The sequence below is a fragment of the Schistocerca piceifrons genome, chromosome 8, assembly GCF_021461385.2.
Source record: "Schistocerca piceifrons isolate TAMUIC-IGC-003096 chromosome 8, iqSchPice1.1, whole genome shotgun sequence".
Classification (NCBI taxonomy): domain Eukaryota; kingdom Metazoa; phylum Arthropoda; class Insecta; order Orthoptera; family Acrididae; genus Schistocerca; species Schistocerca piceifrons.
In genome coordinates, this window is record NC_060145.1 from 238253577 (window position 1) to 238276148 (window position 22572).

A 22572-nucleotide genomic window follows, 5' to 3' on the forward strand; every position below is an offset into this window, starting at 1 on the left:
AAGCCTACGAAACGTTGTTTGGCAGACAACAGAAATGTAAAAGCACAGTCAGTCATCTTCTTGATAGTTCTTGCTATACCCAGACACACAGATTCTTGAGTAGGATTACGTAATCAGATACATGTGCAACAATCATAGTGTTGCTTTTTAGATACACTAAGCTCACCGCTAAGGTAAGGACTGATGGACTGCAAAATACTGCACAAGATGCAAATTAAAAACTGTTCTCTCTCTCCCTCCCTTCTTTCCACACGCACACAACCCACCACGCTCACCCGTATCTATCTCCTCATTTCCCTACGTAGTCGTTATTTTTCTCAAAGCAATTTCGATAGCGTGGAACACGTTTCATTCTTCCCTCAGTGATTTCAACCAGTTCAGAGTAAAGCATTTTCAGCGCCTCATAGTTTCCAGAACTTTGAGAAGTCTGATCTGGGATTAAGGAAAGGGGATGATTGTTACTGGATGCGAAACGAGAGTAACACAGTGAATTTCCTTTGTATTGCCATTCTATGCATTTCTTCCACCTTTCGGCTTTCCCTTCTTCGATTAGTACTGAGTTCCCATCTGAGCCCCCTCGTTTTCATACAGGTGCTTCGCTTTTCTCGTATGACACACACAGGTTTCCTACAGGCAGCATATATTTTCCCCTAATCATGCAGACTTTTAGAGCTTGGTATTTCCGCTATAGTCATTCCTGCTTTGCGATTTTGCACTTTCTCTAAATCTCAGGTTTTAGACATCTGCATATCGTTTCGGCAGCTTTCTTTGCTGTAGTTCTATATTTTCTCCATCGGTCTGTCTAATCTAGTATATCTTCTGTTCTCCAAGGATTTCTGCTTGGCATTCTCTATTCTCTTTTTCCCTGTTTGAGTCAAGGAAGAGGCAATATAATTCCTGTACAAGAAACTTTATGGCTTCCTTCACTCTTGGCAATGCTCCAGGATTAGCCTCCCAGATTGGAGAGCGCGCACGCTGGGTAACATTACATCCGCATACGGTGAAACGATGAGCTAGTTTGGAGCCACGCAACTATCCGATCAAAAGTGCGAGGACACTTATTAGCCGACACAAATTTGGGCTGTGTCCACCCTTCAACTTAACGAAGGCTTGAACTCCGCTTGGGATACTTTCAGTGGAGTGTCTGAACGTCTGTGGAGGAATGGCAGCCAGTTCTTTCTCAAGAGCAGAATCGAGAGAAGGTAATGATATTGGAAGTGGACATAGTAATTCACCCCAAACGTGTTCAATTGGGTTCAGGTGGGGGCTCTGGACAGGTCACTCCATTTCAGGAATGTTATTGTGCACAAACCGTCCTCTCAAGAGATACTGCTTTATGGCAGCGCATTGTCATGCTGATATCAGGACGTGCTAAAAATGTCTCCATTTTTTTTTTATTCTGTTGTCAATATCAGTTTAGGTGTTAGACGTTATGCATATTAAATTGTAGCGCGTAACATGGCGGTGTGTAAAGTAACTATGTCGGTGCGTGAGAAAGAGCAAGCTGTAAATAGTGTTTCGAATACGAAAAATTTGTCCACACCTGGAACACCCTCTCTTTCAGCATGACAATATCAGACTACCTACCAGAGCTGCGATGTCTGCAACAAGCCTTTGGTTCGCAGTCATCGATCGTCGTCCTGATGGTCCCGACTTGGCCTCGTCCGATTTTCGGCTGTTTTTGATTATTAAAGAACACCTCAGAGGACTTCGATTGTGACGAAGTGGTGTAAGCAGAGGTGAGGTTGTGGCTTCCACGGGAGAAATCTGCGTTGAGAAATAAATATGAAGACATGAAGAGTAAAGATGTAAAATGCTAGTAAAGTTTTAATAGTTTCCATCACGAGCTCGCACAATCCGCCATCGAGCCGATCTGATCCTGTACAGTACGCTTAAAAATGCTGTAAATGTGTTTACATTCTTCCGCATTTAGCATTTTCGTAAGCAGAGTGAGGAGGAACACACCACGCGTTTCTGGTCATCCATTCGCTGGTAACGTAGCTCATTACACCACCTCAAATGTCTCTCACCGTTGACTGTAGAAGTGTGTGGTTTTTGGAGGAGCTGCTCGGCCCTTGTACCCCGTCCTTTTTACCTCCGTACGCAGTGTCATTGTGCTAGCTGGTCTTTGGAATCCACGAGTAATTTCTTCCACTGACATCGCGCGGTATTTAACTACCACCCTCGGCAATGCTCGAGTATCCATATCCATCGGTACACGCGGTTTACCTGGTCGTGGTTTAGCTGCGGTTGTCCCTTTGTGCTTGCACTTCACAATCATTTTACCATAGGGCACCTCATGTTACCGTTAAGTCACTTTTGTAGTGGAGGGTACGCCTCTCGGGGCAGCTTATGGTCCGGATACAGTTGATCAGATACTTGTGGTTTTCGGCGCCAGCTCTCGCGGAGAGGATCGGGGCCGTACCTCGAGCCACGACCGGTTCGTATGTAGGCGAGGGGGCCAACGGGCCCGGCTCGTCGTCACCAAGTCCCACCTTCTGCAAATGCCACGCAGCGTCAGAAAGCTAACAGCGGCGCTCTTCGGAACTACACCGATTAGCAGCGGACGCCAACGATTCGCGTACAAGGGAAGTGCCCTAGTGCGAACGCCTGAAACCGAATAAAAACTGAATAGGAGATGAATATGTTCCACCACCCATCAAGGCCATTCACTTGTAAGACACTCTGCATTTGTGTACCGTCGATGTTTGGCTTCTGTAGTCTTTAGGGTTCGTCAGAATACCATGTTACAGTTATGACCAGGATTTTTGTAAGAGTCAAAAATGATGTACTATTTGATAAAAAGTTAAGGGGGGTAGGACGTCAAACGGGCCGACTTGGAGCAGGAGTGGCACCACAGGACATTTTATTTTCCACTGTCTATACTTTTACAAGTAAATTCATAAAACTTTGTCAGCATGACCAGGAAGGATTCAGGATTCACACTCGTAGCAGCGAAAGTTCAAAAACATAACAAAATAATTTTTTTACATGTGAAATGTCATCATTTTTTCACTTACTATTTGCTGCATTTGTTGCTGTAGGTACACTTTCCTTCATAAGTAAGAGAGACTGTTCGATGAATTTTGCGCAGCATACAAACCATACTTACAGGTGTCTGAAACTCTAGAATCTATTTAATGAAAAAATGAATGAGCTGTTACGTTTTAAACTTTGTTTAGAAAAAATCGAATTTTGTAGTTAATTATCTCAATTTTTACCACAATTTTAAATAGATTTGGAAAATTCTAGAGTTTCGTACACCTGTAAGTATGGTTTGTATTCTGTGCATATTTCATCACAGAATCTATCTTACTTGTAAAGAAAAATGTACCTATAGCAACAAATGCAGCCAACAGTAAGTGAAAAATGATGAAATTTCATATATATATATATATATATAATGTTTTTGCACTTCCACTGCTGTGAGTGTGAATCCTGAATCCTTCCTGGTCATGCTGACAAAGTTTTATAAATTTATTTGTAAAAGTATAGACAGTAGAAAATAAAATGTCCTGTGGTGCCTCTCCTGCTCCAAGTCGGCCCGTTTGACGTCCTACCCACCTTAAGCATCTGAACTTAATGTCAGATTAAAACTGCGTGCAGGATTCGAACTCAGACCCGGGCAATGCTCTGACTGACGGGCGGTCAACTGCCAACGAAAACCTCACTGATATAAAATATCACCGAAAGTCGGTCAGAAATACTTTGAGGAAATCATAGTGACAATCTGAGAGGGAGCTGCATTGGGAATGTAGTCGCTGCAAGTGAAGAAAGAAGCACGAAGTTCTTTGCAGGAATTTGCTCCAAAAAAGACTTAGACGACAACATAACTGAAAGTTTGTAGAGATCAATAAACAATTAAAATTACTTGTGATCTATTTTTTCTGCTACCGGTCACATTTATTTATTTTATGTTTAACTTTCTTGCAACGCGTTTCAGGCATGTTTTGCTCATCATCAGGCGTTTATGTGTACAGTTCTTTCTTACATATAAAATGTCTTAATCTAAGTTAACATAGAACTGTTCTGCTGCTGGGAGTGAGCGGACAGTGAATGGCCAGAAATGATTGACGTGCAGCTGTGTCACGTTGTGATTGACGTCACGGCATGTGTGGGATGCAGATCGCCTTGCATCAGTTGTTATGGTGTGGTAAACGTGTGACATACTGTTCTTACGTCGCTTGTTCACCTGCGATTTTGCGCTCCAGAGCTTCAGCTACGTCGTTGGTACACTGGAGGAGCTATTGTTCAACATGACACTGTTGCACTGCTTAGTCTACCACTGTTTTTGGCGTACTTCAACTGCACAAACGGTTCTCGAGATACGTAAACAGTATACCGTAAATACAATGTGGCGACCCTGCAGCGTGTGGATGAGTACAGACTCGATTCTTTCCAACGATATTCACAATACTGACAGTCAGGGTTTAAATGTCATAGAGCAGCTGTACGTCCGCCGTGTTTGAGCCAAATGGAACTGCCATGTTTTCTGAGTCAAAAGCCACACTGAAGGATCTGACACAAATCGATTTTCAATAATCAATCAATATTTAAATCGCAAAACTGTTTAAAAAATCAAATACATAAAATGAAGAATTTTGACGTTGTGGATGCAGTTATTTCATTAAGAAATTATCTCCATTTGTTGTACTGTGAATTAAAATTTCAATTTCTTTCATTGTTATTCCACATTGTCACGTTTCCTAAACTTAGGCATGATTTTCCACGCAGTCACGCTCTCTAAAGTTAACCAGCATTGTCACAATTAATTAAAATTATTTGGATGCGTGAAGTTGTAGATCGTCTACACGAGTCATCGTTGCAGCATATAGACTGCTCTACTAAATAGTAGTGTGCAACCATCAGTTTGAGAAAATAATAACTGCGTTCATGTTGCCCTTAATGGGAGAACTGCTCAGCTGTAATAACATGATACGTGAATACATTGCAAGAACACTTGCTTTCGTTTTGCGCTGTGTTTCCGGTCCGTAGACTTCAATGCATAGAGCACTGATTCATAGATTCGGTTTGTATTTACAGGCAGGCTTGTTTGGACGACCATGAACACACAGTCGTAGCAATGTTTCATTATGAAGGCAAAAATGTATGCAGTCGAGAAACTAATAACAGATGGCCACGCGGACGAGCCAACTAGAAATGGTAGGATGTCGTTAACAGGGAGATAAAGTTCCTCGGCATCTGCTTAGAAAGAAAGAAAAAAATACCGAAAATTGGGTTCCCAGCCTCTGAGAAGCAGAGGCTACTAGAGCGCGAAAACGCAAGAATTATGAAGCAAAACCATGTGGCAAATTCTGGAAGATGCTGTCACCCAGGGCAGTGGAGAATAAATGTTGCTTCGTGCTGTTTGTAATACTACTAATGGAATGTCTTTATCTTCATATACAAATGTAGTCTGCAAACCACTGTACGGTGCGTGCTGGAGGGTATTTCTGCCTTTCCTGCTCCGTTCGCAAATGGTCTGGATGGTGAAGGAGGGGAGGGGAGGGCGGGGGCGGCAGGTGGAATGTTTGCCTTCGTAAGTGCTCTAATCTCCCTCACTATGTCCATACAGTCTTTACGCGAGAGGAAAGTTGGAGGCAGTAGAATCTTTTTCCAGGCTATCGCGAATTCTGGTACTTCACGCTTTCAGCGTTTCGCGTGAAAAATCTTCTTCCCTCCAAGGGTTTCCATCTAAGTTCACGGAACATTTCCATAATACTCCCATACTGAATGAATCGGACGGGAATCGTTGGAAGACTACTAGGTAGCTCTCGCGAAAGCTTCTTCGGTAATGCAAGCTTTAGTGGAGAGATACAGTCCAACCATTACACTGCCACCACCGTATATGTCGTGTAGGGATAATGAAGAACAAGATAAGAAAGAGTAGGACACGCGCAGAGGCTATAGACATTTTTTCCCTTCTGTCAGTACGCGAATGGTATACTCCGCTATTCACTGTACATTGCCGTGCGTAGTATATATGAAGATGTCCTGGTGTTGGACATAAATACGGAAACACCGTGAGAAATGCATGCTTGAATGTGAATGTAGATGCTAGCCAAGTCTGTATGTTGTCGCCGGCAGTTCTAGGCCCTACAGTCTGGAACCGCGTGACCGCTACGGTCGCAGGTTCGAATCCTGCCTAAGGTGAAGGATGTGTGTGATGTCCTTATGTTAGTTAGGTTTGAGTAGTTTTAAGTTCTAGGGGACTGATGACACTTTAGAAGTTAAGTCCCATAGTGCTTAGAGCCGTTTGAACCATTTTTGTATGTTGTCGTCTTGTTTGACCACGAACGGCACATGTGCAATGTCCTCAATACGTTGCAAGTGTCAGTCGTGGTAAGAAATGTGTTCTGTGTAATCGAGTGCATTATGTCGGAGTTAAGTGAATTCGAATGTGTGCAGACTGGTGGTGCTCGTATGGTGGGTTCTTCCGTAACGAAGGGAGCCGAAGTGCTTCGCGTTAAAAGGGGCACAGTATAGATGATCTACACTACTGGCCATTAAAATTGCTACACCAAGAAGAGATGCAGATGATGAACGGGTATTCATTGGACAAATATATTATACTGGAACTGACATGGGATTACATTTTCACGCAATTTGGGTGCATAGATCCTGAGAAATCAGTATCCATAACAACCACCTCTGGCCTTAATAACGGCCTTGATACGCCTAGGCATTGAGTCAAACAAGAGCTTCGATGGCGTGTACAGGTACAGCTGCCCATTCAGCTTCAACACGATACCACCGTTCATCAAGTGTAGTGACTGGCGTATTGTGACGAGCCAGTTGCTCGGCCACCATTGACCCATACAGGACCTGCAACATGCCGTCGTGCATTATCCTGCTGAAATGTAAGGTTTCACAGGGATCGAATGAAGGGTAGAGCCACGGGTCGTAACACATCTGAAATGTAACGTCCACTGTTCAAAGTGCTGTCAACGCGAACAAGAGGTGACCGAGACGTGTAACCAATGGCACCCCATACCATCTCGCCAGGTGATACGCCAGTATGGCGATGACGAATACACGCTTCCAATGTGCGTTCACCGGGATGTCGCCAAACACGGATGCGACCATCATGATGTTGTAAACAGAACCTGGATTCATCCGAAATAATGACGTTTTGCCATTCGTGCACCCAGGTTCATCACTGAGTACATCATTGCAGGCGCTCCTGTCTATGATGCAGCGTCAAGGGTAACCGCAGCCATGGTCTCCAAGCTGATAGTCCATGCTGCTGCAAATGTCGTCGAATTGTTGGTGCAGATGGTTTTTTTCTTGCAAATGCCCCTATCTATTGACTAAAAGATCGAGACATGGCTGCACGATCCGTTACAGCCATGCGGATAAGATGCCTGTCATCTCGACTGCTAGTGATAAGAGGCCGTTGGGATCCAGCACGGCATTCCGTATTACCCTCCTGAAACCACCGATTCCATATTCTGCTAACAGTCATTGGATCTCGACCAACGCGAGCAGCAATGTCGCGATACGATAAACCGCAATTGCGATAGGCTACAATCCGACCTTTATCAAAGTCGAAAACGTAATGGTACGCATTTCTCCGTACACGAGGCATCACAACGACGTTTCATCAGGCAACGCCGGTCAACTGCTGTTTGTGTATGAGAAATCGGTTGGAAACTTTCCCTATGTCAGCACGTTGTAGGTGTCGCCACTGGCGCCAACCTTGTGTGAATGCTCTGAAAAACTAATCATTTGCATATCACAGCCTCTGCTTCCTGTTGGTTAAATTTCGCGTCTGTAGCACGTCATCTTCGTGGTGTAGCAGTTTTAATGGCCAATAGTGTATATCGCACGCACAGAAAGCGGAAAATCACCGCCCGCTAAGTCACAACACGGACGGAGGTGTGTATTGAATGATCTTAATGGGTGGTAATTGATGAGTATTGTAACGAAAAATAAGAGGACGACAGCTGCAAAGATCGCTGGAGAACTGAATATCACAATCGCGATTCTTTCTTCCCCTAAAACAATGCTAAGGGACCTCCATAAGCAGGAAATTGCAGGACGAGCTGGAATACCAGCACCGAAGTCTTAAAACCTGGACTCTGGAACAGTGGAAGAATGCCGTTTGGTTGGAAAAGTCTTGTTTCACACTGTTTCCAAATTCTGCCCCAGTTTACGTCCGTGGAGTAAAACTTGGCGGAGGTTCGGTGACGATTTGGGCAATCATCTCGTGGCATTCCACGACCCCCGTGGTTACTCGGCAGCGTCGCATTGCTGCCAGGGATTTGGGCAATCATCTCGTGGCATTCCACGACCCCCGTGGTTACTCGGCAGCGTCGCATTGCTGCCAGGGATTATGTGACGAATCTGTTTCCCAATGGTGATGCTGCGTTCCAAGCCGACACGGCGTTGTTCGCACAGCTCTAATCTTCCAGGACTGGTTTTGTGAGGACGAGGATAAATTGTCGTATCTCCCCTCGTCACCACAGTAAACAAGATTTCAATATTATTGAGTCTTTGTGGTCTACTTTGGAGAGAAGGGCACGTGACCGCTGGCCAACTCCGTCATCGTTACTGGAAGCTGCCACTATTTTGCTGGGAGGCTGGCATAAGATTTCCTAGAAAACCATACAGGATTTATATTTATCTACACCTAGGTGACTGGAAGGGTTTCCTACATCGTATCAGGCATGTTGATGCATTGTCCTTTTGTTGTTTCTATAACTTTGCCCAACCCCTGTGTATGAAGAGCAGAGTTACTATCACACTTCCGTGGTACAGTCCTGATTTTACCTTTGTGTCTGATGAACACTCGCCGTCAAGGGACTTGTATTCTCTTACAGAACAGCAGCGATCCTACGCAGGCGGGAATTCAGGTTTGGGTTCTGGAAAATGGCGGGGTCACAGTTTGTTATTTAAAATAAATATAACATGTTATTATATAGTTTGTTTACATCAGAGCGTAGCGCAATGTCCAAGAAATCACAGTTCAGGGAAATATGGCATTTGAAAAGCGTACGTTCGAAAACGTGGGATGCACATTTGTCTTATAGTTAATTTAATACAAACTCTTACTACTTCAACGACGTCATAATTTACGCAATATACCGCAAAATCTAATTTTGCCCTCATGAATATTTCAGTAAGCACTAAAATTGTGAACACTGTTGTGCAGGCTACTCTGAGAACGTGTAAATAAGGAGAATACCGTTTCTCTGATTTGTATCACTTTGTGTTCAGGAAGCATTTCTTTTCTACTTTTTTTCCCCTTTAACAGCTTTATCCTACCGCACTCGAGTTGCTGTACTTTGCGGGTTCTACCTGTCGAATCGGATTTGTTGTTCAGAGGCTGCGAATGTGCGCATCTGTTCGCTAAAGTGTAACTGTCAGTCCGCAAATACATCCTCGTGGGATACCGGAAGCAAGTGAAAATTAACTTGTGTTAAGAGCAGCTTGTAATTTATAGAATTCCTTGTCATTTTCGAGACAGTTTCCATGCTACTTTATTCTCCCAAATTTAGGTGTGAGAAGTGGAATTTGAGATGGTGAAAAGATAAACGCTTCTATTAAAAATTGTGTGCATGATTCCTGTCCAGACTGCAAAATTTTCGGGAAAACGTCGAGAATTAGTGATAACAAATGTTTCGTATTAATATGTAATTTAATTTCAATCTCTTTTATACAGAGGTTACACTGAGTAGTATAATGGTTGCAGAACAGATAAATCACAACTTTGTACCGCTGCATGTCCGATTAGCCAACTACATAACAGCTTTGTGCCGGTTTTTCATTCCTTTTCGACGCTGCCATAGCTCTCGTCTTCTCTCGGCAGTGGATTTTTTAATTTCTTTCGACGCGAACTTTCCTATGATTTGCGTTTTCTACAATTTCGAGCGTAATTACGGGTCATACGAGACATCTTTCATTACTTTGTAATTTTCAGTTTAATACAGTTTTTCATTTATATTGAGGCAAATATTTTTATTGTTGTATCAACGTTGTATCCTAGCAGTGTTCCTCAACTTCTTCAAAATGACACCCAATTTAGTGACCTAACTGAAAGCATTCCCACGCAACAGCAATATTTATACATGGGCGAGTCAGCGCCGCCTATGTTTGACGTAACCATCCAATGACATCTCACAGACGGCAAGTGGCGGCAGCAGCAGCAGCAGTGTAGGGTATATAAAGTGTGGCGGGGGACATGGAAAAGTGCAGTAGTTGCCGTATTGCGGGAAACGGGGCAATTTATCTGACGTCCGAAAGGGGATGATCATTGGCTTCCGGGGCAGGGATGGAAGCATTTCCGAAATGTGTAAGCTGTAAACTGTTGAACGACGTCTGCCGAGATGTTTACGGGCGTACGGACGTGCAGCGGTAGAGCAACAGACCCCCCAGATGAACCAAGGGACTACAAAGTGTCTCCTCAGTGACCTTTCAGCGGAGTTCCGCAGAAGGCGCCTGGTTCATCCGCCCATGCTGACCGCGCTTCATCGGCGACGAAGGCTGGAATTCGTACGCCAGTAACACAACTGGACGTTCACTGAGTGGCAACAGGTGACTTTTTTAGATGAATTACGCTTTGTGCTCCATAGGGCAGATGGCCGTTGGCATGTACAGCCCTGCAAAAATCGTCGGAAGGATCCAGGCCGGAAAAGGAAGCGTTATGGTCTGTGGAAAATTTTCGTTGCATTCTGGCAGACTGCGTCATCACAAGTAGGTATCTGTACTTGGGGACCAAGTCCGCCTCTACATGCAGTGTGTTTTCCCTGGGCTACTAGCAGGACAGCGCAACGTGTCACACAGCTCGCAGTCTACATGCGTGATTCGAAGAGCACCGAGATGGATTTACCGGGCTTCCCCTAGCCACCAAGCTCCACGGATTTAAACCCAATCGAGAATCTATGCGACCACCTTGATCGGGCTGTTCGCGCCACGGATCCTCAACCGAAGAACCTAGTGCAGGTGGCCACGGTACTGGAATCGGCGTGACTCCACATCCCTGTCTGTGCGTTCCAGCACGTCGCGTATCGGACCGCGGTTATTCAGATTTCTGACAGGTGATCGCACTAATGTGACTCAACAGTGTAACTTACACAAAGCTAATTCGTAGCACTCAGGCGCCTTTGCCTACAGTTGCACGTTGACGTCACAGGCAAAACAAATACTGCGGGATAAACATGTACAGACACGATTACTCCTTGTGCGCCTAATCACTGCTTACGCATTATTAGTCTCGTAGTCATTTGCGACTCAAATTTGGCGGTATTTTGCCGCACAACCAAATTCGACCGACGTCAAAACTTTTGTGAGTGGGTGGGGAGGGGGGCGGTTCATAACCACACTCCACAACCTCAATGCCCTCCTTGGACCTTGCTCCTGATCCTACGTAGTTGCACGAGGCAGAGGCGTTACGCGGAGGCGCTGGTGTACTGGCAGCCGGCTTGCGCAGGTCGGTGCCGCGGCCGCCGCAGATGCATCCTTTAACGGCGCACGGGCGCGCTCAGCTGTGGGCGTCGCCGGCCTCGTGAGTCACGGCCGATCGGTCCCGCATCAATTCTCTCTCGGGGAAACAGACGCCGCCTCCGCACATTTCCCTTATTAGCTCCCTCCCATTCCCCGATAGCGCGTCTCGCTGCTAATGGCACTTGCACAGGTAATAAACGACCGACGACGCGACGGCGTCAAAGCGTGCTCCCACTGGCACGCTGTCCCTCCGCGAGAAGAAGGGGTGAACCGGAACTTCCTCGTACTGCGCCATATACTTTCATTATTTCCCACCCGCTTTGTTTCAGAAAACAGCGTTTACGAAATAGTACATTATGCTAGGTACTAATCACTGTTCCATTATACACATTAATGTGACCACCGCCTGTGTTCGACGTCAACGTGGAGTAACCTCTCACAAACTACAGGCGGCAACACTAGCAGTGAACGGTATATTAAGAATGTCAGAGGGAAGCGGGAAAACAGTGCAGTCATAAAACATGAATACTGAGCACGCTTGCGCCAAGTTTAGCTGCACAAAGCTACCACGTGAAATCTAGCGGCGCTGTAATACCCGAACGACTGCAGATTGTTAAGGTAGGCGAGCAAGTGACCTGTCAGACGTTCGTCCTCTTCTTGTTTGTAGACATCATCATCATCATCATCATCATCATCATCATTTAAGACTGATTATGCCTTTCAGCGTTCAGTCTGGAGCATAGTGCCCCTTATAAAAGTCCTCGATGAACCCCTATTCAGTGCTAACATTGGTGCCTCTTCTGATGTTAAGCCTGTTACTTCAAAATCATTCTTAACCGAATCCAGGTACCTTCTCCTTGGTCTGCCCCGACTCCGCCTACCCTCTACTGCTGAACCCATGAGTCTCTTGGGTAACCTTGCTTCTCCCATGCGTGTAACATGATCCTACCATCTAAGCCTGTTCGCCCTTACTGCTACATCTATAGAGTTCATTCCCAGTTTTTCTTTGATTTCCTCATTGTGGACACCCTCCTGTCGTTGTTCCCATCTACTAGTACCTGCAATCATCCTAGCTACTTTCATATCCGTAACCTCAACCTTGTTGATAAGGTAACCTGAATCCACCCAGCTTTCGCTCCCATACAACAAAGTTGGTCGAAAGATTGAACGGTGCACTTAGTCTTGGTTTGTAGACAGTGGCAACGAATTCTAACCTCAAATCCGACATCCAGTTGTAGTGATAAAAATAATTCTGAAACTTAGTGGCTGATTAAAACTGTGTGCCAGCCCAAGACTCGAACTCGAGACCTTTGCCTTTTGCGGGCAAGTGCTCTACCAACTGTGCTATCCAAGCACGACTCACGACCCATCTTCACAGCTCTACTTTCGCCAGTACCTCGTCTCCTAGAGCAGGAGAGCTTCTGTGTCGTTTGGAAGATAGGATACGAGGTACGGCGGAAGTAGAGCTGTGAGAATGAGTCGTGAGTCGTGCATGGGTAGCTCAGTTGGTAGAGCACTTCCCGCGAAACGCAAAGGTCCTGAGTTCGAGTCTTGGTGTGGGATACAGTTTTAATCTGCCAGTAAGTATAATATCAGCGCACACTCCGCTGCAGAGTAAAAATTTCATTCTAAAGATAGTTCTGTTCGCAAATGATTAGCGGCTTACTCGTCAGCAGAGCGATATCATACGTATGTTAATTCATCCATGGTTTGTTACTGGAAACAAAGAGTTGTACAAAGATCCCTTCTATAGAGATGCCATCCCAAAAGAAGATTGCGCTCGACCACACAAGGATTTCTCGTGGGCGAATACGTTTGACAGACAACAATTCAGCCTGAGGAGAGGGTCATCTTTGCAAAAATAGCTTTATTCACTTCCTATGAAGTCACTCACACTTCCATTAGCAGCATTACAAATTGCTGTATGTTGGTTTGTTCTTCGAGGTACTAATATCGTATTCACAAGTCAATTACACATTTCAGAAAAGTACTGCGTTCTAGCGTAGATTGGCTGTGTGGTTCTCTAGATTTTATTTATGCTGTGACAAGTCTTCTACGCATTTTCTAAGTTTCGAAAGGTTTAAAACGAAAATATTTGATTATTAGTTTATCTGTGTTTAGAGGGACTGTTCCGCGACCGTATACTCAGTTAAAGAAATTCTACTCCAGTTGCTGATACACTTCTTTCTCAAGTCCAAGAACGGTTTCTACCGTAACATTCAGGTTATTTTCAGATACTCTTGAAAGTAGACAGTGCGATATCAGAAACCGGTCGTGGACCTAAAAATAAATATGTAAACCAGCAACAGGAACCGTCTTTCATTAGTAAAGCAAATATTTTGAGTTACCGTTACTTCTGTGGTTTTTTTCTACCACTTGTGGAAACCAGTCTATTTACCAGAGTTGACGGCTTCCAAGAGACCACAACCTAGTTTTACACTAGCTTCCGCAGCCAATTCTCGTTTGATGTCTGGCGATGGACTCCGAATATATTCTTACCAGATAGTGATATGTGCGGTAGCTCGATATTATTTACACAAAGGATCCCAGAAACTACAACATACACTGGTGTACAAAATTTAAGGACGAAGTTAACTTTGGCATGAAGTGTCACTGCCAAGAAATGCTCCATACATAAAAAGAATAGCTACCGTGTAGTACAGAAGGTAATGACACGAACGGAAATGACATCAGGACATTACAAAACGCAGGGCTGGTTCTTAACAGGATATGTGGTTATCGCCAACGGCAGTGCATGCTGTGCAAAATGCTCCCATGCTGACCACATCGTTGGTAAGGAGTTTTTGTTGTAGGGCGTTCCATTCCTCCAACTGCTGGATGGTCGTTGGTACATGTGGACAGGCTCCAATGCCTCTCCCCAAAGTCTCTCACATGTGATCAATGGGACTTTAGTCGGGGAATGAGCAAGCCAGTCCATTCGCCGAATATCCTCTCGTTCCAATGGCTGCTCCTCGTGCGCTGTTTGACGTGGTCGCGCAATGTCTTGCACAAAAATGAAATGATGGCCAAATGCACCCTGACGCACGTTGCGAAGGAGTATAAATTTGCTATAACGTTGACCGGTGAGCTACCGTGTTCATAGATTTTGGGGTCAGTTCGTCCATGCGGCATTATGCCTCTTTTTCACTATAATACCTGGACCACCAAAACGATGATCTTCGACCATGTATCTGTATTCATTACATATTCCCACCTCTCGCCATATGAGGGTACGTTCAGAATCGCTAATCGGACTGAATCTGCTGCCAATCCGAGAAGAGCATGTGACTCCAATACTCTTGGTCCAGCCCCTTCGCTCTTGGCAAAACTGCTAACGGTGCGGCCTATGTGCTAGTGTCAACGGTACACAACATACTGGTCGTCCGGCCGAGAGAGACCACCCCTCTGCTCTGCATTGTAGAGCGTGAGACTGTCCCCTGTTAAATGTGGTTCTAATTACAAGCACTATTTGACGTGGGTCTCTTCTTGCTTGTTGCACGATGTAGCGACCATCCGCTGCCGCAGTTGACCGTGGTCGACCACCTCATCTCCTTGGTTACGAACGCGCCCTATACACGTTAAACAATGCCTTGAGTGATACCACTGGGCTACACTAGTCACATTTCTCCCTTCTTCCAGTTTCCCGACGGCTCATGTCTTTGTGAATTCATCCGTGTGTTGTCTTCGTCCCTTCAACTGCCTCGTGTTGCGAGGCCAACCCCATTTAGCGTTGAGGCGTGAGGTCAAACTTCCTGTGGGCGACGGGGGGACCTATGAGAACATGCTGCCACACTATCATTCATTTCTGCCGATTTGTTACTATGTTACGCTACTTCACCTGTGTCCTCCAAAAGTTTTGCGAAGCATTTTATATTCAGCCAACGTGATGGGCCATGTAAACACGACTGCTATTTTGACATGTGGTAAAGCACGAAATTTTCGCTTTGTTGGATTTGAAGATGGCTAAAGGCCGAAATTGAAATAGTAACTCTTAAAAACAAACAATTTTGAAAGACAGTCATCACTGTCTCTATTTAGAAATTTCTTTTGACTGTGAACCCCGCCCAAGAAAAACTTTAAAAAACTGATATTATATCAGTTATTCAAAAGACACGTAATAAGTGACAGTAAAAATTGCAAATATCAATTTAAGAACGTTAGTGATCTTGCAAGATTATCCTTACGAAGTTATTACTTGCTGTAGCCGTTTGGTCGGATAGGGATTTGCCTTTTAATATTGACACCACTAAAACTGATCCTTCATGTATCTTCTTCAGATCTGAAAAGGAATGAGGCGGGGAGCGTTTCTCAGGAGGCAGTTCGGAACAATAATTCACGGATGGGATCTCTGTCCAACGGGTACAATATTTCGGCAAACTATGACGTTGCCATCATCTGGTCCGCTGATTTTTTTTGGTTGAAGTAATTGACACGACGTCGAGTGAACAGTGCCTTTGTAGGAGACGTATGCCTGGAAAAAGTCTTCTTTTTGTCCCATTTTTCCATTCGTTTTTTGTGTGACGCAAGCATAGTTTGTACACATCCGGGCAGTGCCTGTGTACACACACACACACACACACACACACACACACACACACACACACACACAATATTATCCAATTATCCCTCCGTGCTGTTTTGGCGTGACGTTATCGCCGTCTGCTGGGGTTCCATGAAGATAACCGCACCACATGTGCGTATGTCAGCGTCCTTCACCTGCACGACCATATGAGTTACTAAGAAATACGACAATGGAAGCTTCCATCTCGTAAACGCGTACAGGTCATTTTGAACTGTTACGGCAGCTCGCTTATCGCGTTATGTCTACGGACCAGGTGAAATTCTTTACTGCTGCAGTCGGCGCATTCCTCCCTACGCACAGCAGCTGGAGGAAAAACAGTAAAAACGTGTTTCGTTGTTTCTATGTCTAGTTCAAAAAATATCCAGCGTCACAAGACGCCACGATTACAGTTGCTTAGGCGTGAACAAAAATGTTCTCTTTCTATGTAACCTACAGAAAAAATAGCTGTACGAATATATTATCATCCGACGGTACAATGGAGCTGAAGTTCAGTCTTAACATAATCCAGGATTTATGGACGGGTAACTTAGCAGCTCAAGTGTCACACGAATGATGCAAAAGTTTCTGCAGCTCAAGTGTAACATGAATGACGACAAGGTTTCTGATTGTATACCCGGCTGACAGTGATTCTCTGAATTTCGTTGCTTGCTTTTTCCTTTAATTAACAATACTCTTGTTAGAGATATATTGATGTGTAAGTAGGTTTCAGAATCTGATGACACTGATTGTGAGAGTGAAAAGTTGCTTCTGCTGCTGGACTTAAATATTTGTATTAAATGTAATTGGAGAAATTTAAAACAGTTACAGAATCTGGTAGAAGTATTTATTAAAAAAATATAAAGTGCTCTAATACATGAAAATAGGTACAAATGGCGGGCTTAATACCTCAGACGTGAAACGCGGAGAAACATCGTCACCAAGTCACAACGACTGATCGTGACAGATGGTCGTTGAAGAAGATTGTGAAGAAAATTAAAGAGGATGACAGTTGAAAAGTCACTGAAACACAGAAAAAGTCGTGCTGAAGTATTAAAACCTGGAAGAATCTCATTTGGTCGGATGAGTCTTGCTTCACATGATTTTGCCGCGCGGGATTAGCCGAGCGGTCTAGGGCGCTGCAGTCATAGACTGTGCGGCTGGTCCCGGCGGAGGTTCGAGTCCTCTCTCGGGCATGGGTGTGTATGTTTGTCCCTAGGATAATTTAGGTTAAGTAGGGTGTAAGCTTAGGGACTGATGACCGTAGCAGTTAAGTCCCATAAGATTTCACACACATTTGGACATTTTTTTCACGCGATTTTCAACTTCTGGCTGAGTTTAGGTTCTAAGAGTTAAACTTGGCGAGGGTTCGTTGATGATTTGGGCAGTCATACTGTGGTATTCCATAGACCCTATGGATATTCGTCAAGGCAGCTTTACTGCCAAGGATTATGTGACCACTTTGGCTGATCAGGTCCATCCCATAGTAGCGTACAGTGTTTCTTCCCCAATGGCGATACTGTGTTCCTGGATTGACTTTGTGAGCAGGACGATGAAGTGTCGATCTCCCCTGGCCACAGGTTGTGAGCTGGCAGTGTTGACTAAGAGACGTGTAACTGTAGTCTATCAATCTCATTGTCACAAATTGTACTGCAGCGACATTCCTAAATCATGTGTACAGTGCATTCTCCAGAACGTCTTGAAGAAGAGGAAAATGTGTGCAAAGTTTGTCCCGCACATCTTGACTCCTTAACGAAACTGTCGAGGCGTAGACGTCTGCCGCGACTTGATTGAAATGCAAAAACTTCGTCCATTCTTTTCTGGAAAGAACTTGGTGTTACCCATTACGAACCTGGCACAAAACAACAAAGTGCAGACATTCAAGCCAATGTGAGGCGTGAGTTGAACAACATCCCAAAGGAGGACTTGCGTGATAGTTTCACACGGTTGTATGAACGTTCTGAGCGTCGTACTCAAGTTAAGGGAGAGTATGTACAATACATGAAGCATTAAAGTTTTCTGGTTTTTATTAATCCAATCCAGAAACTTTTTGGAGTGACTATATTTTTTTTCATGTGGTGCCACACATGTCATAAGTATTTGAAAAATATCACTTAACATGCAGTCGTCAGTACGTAGAGTGCTCTCCTTTCCAGAAGGTGGAAACTGATAATGACAGTATCCGAAGAGTCATGGTCTCAGTAATTCTACTACTGAATGTATAAAGTGCTAGCGAACACGGCAGAGTTTCGCAATTGATATATATATTACACCTCATCCTCCTTCCTCTTTATATCCACTCCCCTCCCTCTGTCCATCCCCCCTGTCCAATCCCTCTCGCTGACCTTGAACCTCGTTTACTGTTATTGCCAATGAGTCCTTCATTGGGAATTGAAGACGCTTAAAAACAAATGGGTAATTCGGTTGGGATCGTTGGTACACGGAAGAATGAAAGGCTTCTCCTGCGGCTAGACTATGAGAGTGACATTATTTCTCGTAGCTTCAGTCTGCAAACGGGTAGGATTACAAAGTTTCGGTCAATTCAGATCCCGTGGTGGTGGTGGTGGTGGTGGTGGTGGTGGTGGTGGTGGTAGGAGGAGGAGGAGGAGGAGGAGGAGGAGGAGGAGGAGGAGTAATATTATAACCATAAGCCCATAATTCAAGCACACATACACACGACACGTCTTCCAGAAGACGAAAACCGAATTTCGGTTAGCCGAGTCAAATACGGCGTCTGGAAAGCAGCTGTACAAGTTTCTGATTTTTCCAGGACAATTGCCATTTCTCTTCAGTTAAATATTCGAGGTACAGAACTTCTAATATTTATACTTCACCTTCACTGCACAAAAAGTCACTGCGTCTATCTTGTCCGAAAATTTTCAGCATGACTCAACCTGGCAAGCGAGCACGATTCAAAAACGCTTGTGCGTTTACGTGGAATCGAAAATCGGTTGTAGTAGTGAAAACTGGCAGCTAGAACAGGATTTCCAGGATCGATTTTGGAGTGTTTACGTGAACAACCAGTTGTCATACAGGGAAATAGGTTTACGAAATACGGTTTTGGAGCTGCAGGTAAACATAGTGATTGTTTACTCGAAATGACGTACCATTGTACATAAAACATGTGCAAAAATGACGTCAAAGAAGTACAAACGTATTTTATGATATCGTTCATTTCATTGATTTTGAAGAAAAGAAGTGGCGGTTCACTTGGTATCTCCAAAGGAGACAAAGTCGCCATTGGAGAACGGAAGTAGACACTGAAGTATTTTTGGCTCTGATGACAATACAAAATGCACTTGTCCAAGCATGCTAGATGTCGCTGAAGCAGAAAATGATTACGAATATCTTTTTTTTTCCACTTTGGTGAAACTTTCGTTAAGTAGAAATCTCAGACTTTAGACTGCAGAGCCTTCTGGGATATTCAATTGCAGGTAGAATGGTGACGAAATATTTTTCGAGATTTCACGACGTACAGTATAGATGTGAGTACCCTTGCTACTTTACATATGTATTACATGTTCTGGCTTGCTACAAAATGATATGATGCAGGTTCAGTTTGCGAAGATCGTATCTTGAGTAAGGAACTGCCCACAGCCAAGAGCATGCCTAAGGTTAGTGTATATGTCTACAGAGAGGTATCATTACCACTATGCCAACTTGCTCAGTAAGAAACGCTGGAGTAGGCTGGTCGAGTTGCTTGGACATTCTCCGTGGCAGGGCAGTTCCATTTCCTCATAATACTCCCTACCAATTTGCTCTTCCTGCTTCTTACTTTCTGTAATCGTTCAGTTTCGCATCTATGAATAGCACTTCCCCTAGTTACCTAAGGGGAGTTAGAACGAAAAAAATTTTTTTTTTACATTTTCGGATTTTTATCTCATTATAAAATTTGCAAATTTCCGAATAAAGTGATATACATATATCACTTATAAACTCACATGGTAAATATTTTATTTTTTAAATACAATCTACACCAGTTGAAAATGTTAAAATTTTTGCGTGTATTACTTCAAGATCTAGTAAAATCGATTTTTTTTTTTATATAGAAGGCTGTGGACTGCTGTGTTATAAAGGTTAAATTACGTGTTTGTATTGGTAGCACTGTCAAAAACAGTATCCTATCGTTTCATAGTATAATAAACACGCGTTGTATGTCGGAGTGCTAACAGAGACAGGCTGACCGACAAAATGATTGAGGAAGTACAATGGGACGGCCATTAGAAGTAATACTGAGGATTTGTTGAAATTGAAGCAGGCAGTATGGGCTACCTTCTTCCACAGACTGTCAACTGATGAAAAACCAGTACACCACCTGTGCCGTCCTGTACCTGATTCATGGTGCAATTACCGCAATGCCCAGTACTCATACAGTTCATACAGCCATAAACATTCCATCCGAGCAGGTCATGTATATCATAAAACCTATTTACAGAGACCTGGCAAATCCTGAATTACTGAAGATGTGTCTGGATTGTTAGACTCAAAATCCCAGTGAGTCGTTCAATAATCTTATATGCACTCGCTTACCAAAAATTGTTTTTGTTGGAATTAAGACAGTAAAGTGGGGGTCGGAGATGCTGTTATTGCTTTTAATGATGGCAACATTGGTAGGGTGGAAGTGCTACAGCATATGGGAATTAATCCTGGAGCGAATGGGATCAGAGAACTTGAACGGAAGGACAAGGTTCGCTTTTATGAAGCAGAGTATGCAGCACAGTTGGCCACTAAGGAGTCCAGAAAGAAGAAAAAAGTTGGAAAAAGATCAAGAGGATGATACACAGTATGTGCTGGGTGCTTCTGAGTAACTAAAAATAAAAAATTAAGCCCATATTGAGGTACAGTCTTTTGAAACTTTAGAAGCCGTTCCTGAAAATTTACATTTTCTGTTGCACTTTTCCCTAAATCTGAGAAACCACTTCGTGTAGAGTATTAAAATTTTCGGGGAGTACTAACATACATAGCCTGAGTCTACTGAACTAAAAGAAGAACATAATGTTAAGTATAATTAAAATTATTTAGGATAACAGTGCACACAATTTTAACCGTGTAGTTAAAAAATTGTATTTCCGAAAGCAGTGGCTGAAATACAATTATTTTAGTTCAGTAGACTCAGAAAATACAGTTTAATGCCCTGTAAAATTTTCATGTCAGTGGCTACAGTGGTTCCTGAAATACAGGGAAACCAAGTCAGTAAATTTAACATTGTGGGGATAGGGCGTTCCAATTCCCCTTAATAGATGCGACAGTCTGGCGGACCAAATGTTACAAATTTATTTCCTATTTTTGCGCGATTGCAGTGTATTTATCCAGAACTAAGATGAGCTGTCCTTCAGTGCCTCTTGACTCAATTCGTTCGAATGACATCGCCAGTGGTTCCTGCTAGGTCAGTGGGACTCACCTGCGCACAGCAGGACAAGAAGCAGGCACGGCGACATGGTAAGGCGACGCGTCGTCTGTCTCAGTCCGTGTGCATGGTGGCGCGGCGGGCACAGCTCGGCCTGTGCCGGGCACTCGCGGTCGTTTTCGTACCGTGTGAGCGGTTCGGCTGCTTGCCGCTGACTGGCTCCCAGCCCACAGCCACAGCCAGCTGATCGCCACCCTGCTAGCTGTCTTCGGTTGGAGCGGGGAGTGGGCGGGCGGCGGGGAGGGGGGAGGTGTACTGGAGCGCTGTGCACGCCGCACTGCCGCCGTCTATCTGCCCCCAAACCCTCACGCTGCTACGTCTACATCAGGGTTTCTCACACATGGTAAAATGCGCACGGTCAACGCGATGCAGAAAGAATTTACACGGTGCTTCGGTCCAGCTAGGGGTTAATTCGCCTGATCTCGACTTGCATGGCGAAGCTGCTGTGGTGTGCCGCCAAGTGCGCTGATAGACATCATCTGCGTTTGCATCTGTATTCTGCACACCACCGTGAGGTGCAGAGAACCTACTGGTAACAAACAGACCCGAACTTTTTGACTCTGTAAGCGCAGAACAGGGAATCAGTGATCATAAGGCCGTTGCAGCATCCCTGAATACGGAAGTAAATAGGATTATAAAAAAAGGGAGGAAGGTTTATCTGTTTACCAAGAGTAATAAAAGGCAGATTTCAGACTACCTAACAGATCAAAACGAAAATTTCTGATCCGACACGGACAATGTTGAGTGTTTATGGAAAAAGTTTAAGGCAATCGTAAAATGCGTTTTAGACAGGTACGTGCCGAGTAAAACCGTGAGGGATGGGAAAAACCCACCGTGGTTCAACAACAAAGTAAGGAAACTACTGCGAAAGCAAAGAGAGCTTCACTGCAAGTTTAAACGCAGCCAAAATCACTCAGACAAACAGAAGCTAAACGATGTCAAAGTTAGCGTAAGGAGGGCTATGCGTGAAGTGTTCAGTGAATTCAAAAGTAAAATTCTATGTAGCGACTTGACAGAAAATCCTAGGAAGGTCTGGTCTTACGTTAAATCAGTAAGTGGCTCGAAAAAGCATATCCAGACACTCGGGGATGATGATGGCATTGAAACAGAGGATGACACGCGTAAAACTGAAATACTAAACACCTTTTTCCAAAGCTGTTTC

The 22572-nt window shown here is 44.2% G+C and overlaps 2 protein-coding genes across 2 annotated transcripts in view; one reads left to right on the top strand and one right to left on the bottom strand.

Annotated features, from left to right (window-relative positions):
- LOC124711186 overlaps positions 1–21564 on the bottom strand; it is a 149006-nt gene extending 127442 nt beyond the window's left edge. Inside the window, exon 1 of the mRNA XM_047241115.1 lies at positions 21405–21564. Within this exon, the coding sequence (XP_047097071.1) occupies positions 21405–21441 (37 nt within the window). The 5' untranslated portion in view covers positions 21442–21564. The remainder of the gene's footprint in view (positions 1–21404) is intronic.
- Positions 1–22572, top strand: part of LOC124711185 (rabankyrin-5-like) — a 431684-nt gene that overhangs the window by 264207 nt on the left and 144905 nt on the right. The window lies entirely within an intron of this gene.